The following is a 2402-nucleotide window of genomic DNA, read 5'->3' as shown; positions in this document are numbered from 1 at the left end:
ACTTATTTTCCATTGAAACCCAATTAATTTCTTTCATTGTTATGAATGAATTATCATAATTACAAAGTAATAAATGTTTTTTTACATTATGTAATAATCTACATAATCCAATTAATTCATTATTTATTAAAGATTGATGAATATTCATTAAAATTACTCCATAAGATGAATGACAATATTGTGGATGGTTCTTATAAACAACAAAGTCACATCCATATTTAAATCCATCTTTAATAAATAAACCTTTCTTTTTTAATTCACAATATAATTGATATTTCATTTTTTCTTTTTCATTTAATACTATATTTCGATAGTCTTCTTTATTAATTTCATTCAATTCATTAAGATAGACATATTCAATCTTAGTAATGATACTTATTGGTTCATCTTTGTCTATCCCTTTCTGTTTAAATAAAGACTTTCCAATACCATATTTCTGATATATATAAATTGGATTGTGGATAGTAATAAATTCATCACCATTACTCATATTTTATTTCTGATTGGAAGAACTTTCCAATCAAATCTATTTTTCAATACCAATCTGAAAATTTCAGAAAATATTTAGTTCTATTCTTCAAAGTTCTTGGTTATTAAAGTTTTTATAAAAAAGAAGAAAGTAAACACATAAAAGGAAGATATGAAAGAAATAATTTAAATAAGAATAAACAAAATTAGAATCAAATAATTCGAGAATGTCATAGAATAAGATTCTACTAAGCACTTTATCTTCTACACCATTCCAGTTGATATAAAACCAAGAGAAACTTAAAAGTAAAATGAAATAACAACATGGACGCTAAATCACTCTTTAAATATGAACATTCTATGGAAATGTATAACCAACTTTGTAATATTTGTAAAGATGAAGGGTCAAAAGTATATTGGAAATGGTTCCTTGCATTAGATGAAATTCCAAGAAGATCAGGAGCAAGAGAAGCACCATCTAATTGGTTAATTGAAATTGCAAAGAAATCAGGATTAGAATATAAAGTAGATAAAGAAAAGAATATTTGTATTTATGTTCCAGCATCTAAAGGATTTGAAGATAAACCATCAGTTTGTATTCAAGGACATTATGATATGGTAGGAACTGTTGCAGCAGGAGTTCAACATGATTTTACTAAAGATCCAATTAAAATGAAACTTGAAGATGGTATTTTATCAGCACAAGGAACTACTCTTGGAGGAGATGATGGAACTGGAGTTGCATGTGGACTTGCATATATGGAACTTAGAGATAAATTCCAACATCCAGCATTAGAACTTCTTTTTACAGCAGATGAAGAAATTGGATGTCTTGGAGCTGCAGGACTTGTTCCAGGTGAATTATTAACAGAAAAATGTAAATATCTTATTAATGTTGATTCAGAAGATTGGGGAGAAGTTACAATTTCATCAGCAGGAACAGCATTTAGAGTTGGAAAAGTTCCAGTTAAATTTGAAAATGCTAAAAGTGGATTAACATCAATTAATATTGTTGTTGAAAAGTTTAATGGAGGACATAGTGGAGTTGATATTCAACATCAAAGAGCTAATGCACTTAAATGGGTTGTTGATCTTATTATTCATAGTCCTTCTCTTTTAAGAGTTAATAAACATCAATATCATATTGTTAAATTTGAAGCAGGACATGCTCACAATGCTATTCCATCTCATGCTAATGTTACTATTGCAGTTCCAAATGAGATTGCAGAAGCTGTTATGAAAGAAATTAAAGCTAATCATGAAGCACTTACTACTCTTTATAGTGGAACTAGTGATGTTAAACCAGAAATTAATGTTTCATCAACACCACTTGCTGAAGGAACACAAATTGTTTCATATACTTCAACATGTAATTGTCTCCAATTAGTTGAAAAACTTCCACATGGAGTTCTTAGATTCTCAGAAGATGTAGAAGGATTAGTTGAAACATCCCAATCAGTTTCTATTGGTAAACTTGAAGGAAATACATTCAATATTACTATTTTTGCACGTTCAAGTAAAGATGAAGATATGCTTACTCTTGTTGAAGCTGATTATAAAATGTTTAAATGTCATGGAGCTACATTTGAAAAAGCAGTTGATGATGCATGTGGATGGCCAGCTGAACCAAATAATCATTTACTTAAGACTCTTAAAGAATGTTATAAAGAAATGTACAAATCAGAAATTAAAACTGTTGCAATCCATGCTGGTCTTGAAAATTCTATTATTATGGAAAAATATAAGAATTTGAACCTTCATTCTATTTCTCTTGGACCATCAGTTCATGATGTTCATACTCCAAAAGAACATGTTCATGTTGAAACTGCAACTCAACTTTATGCACTTCTTATTTCTGTTATGGAGAAACTTTAAACAACAAAAATCAATTTAATTGATTTTATTCATTTCTATATTTCTTCTTCTTTTTTTTT

At 28.4% G+C, this 2402-nt stretch overlaps 2 protein-coding genes across 2 annotated transcripts; one reads left to right on the top strand and one right to left on the bottom strand.

Annotated features, from left to right (window-relative positions):
* On the bottom strand, positions 1-490 carry ENU1_073780 (tRNA intron endonuclease, putative; the record flags this gene model as incomplete). The annotated part of the gene is made up of 1 exon (XM_008858482.1): positions 1-490. A coding segment is annotated over one exon (490 nt), but the record flags the coding sequence as incomplete, so codon positions are not given.
* Positions 491-792: 302 nt separating this feature from the next.
* Positions 793-2343, top strand: ENU1_073770 (aminoacyl-histidine dipeptidase, putative; the record flags this gene model as incomplete). The annotated part of the gene is made up of 1 exon (XM_008858481.1): positions 793-2343. The coding sequence occupies one exon, from the start codon at positions 793-795 to the stop codon at positions 2341-2343; it is 1551 nt and encodes a 516-aa protein (XP_008856703.1).
* Positions 2344-2402: the final 59 nt, after the last annotated feature.

Source organism: Entamoeba nuttalli (assembly GCF_000257125.1).
Source record: "Entamoeba nuttalli P19 unplaced genomic scaffold asmbl_3590, whole genome shotgun sequence".
NCBI classification, from domain to species: Eukaryota; Evosea; order Mastigamoebida; family Endamoebidae; genus Entamoeba; species Entamoeba nuttalli.
Note: the sequence above shows the minus strand (reverse complement) of the source record. Positions and strands in the feature narration are given on the sequence as shown.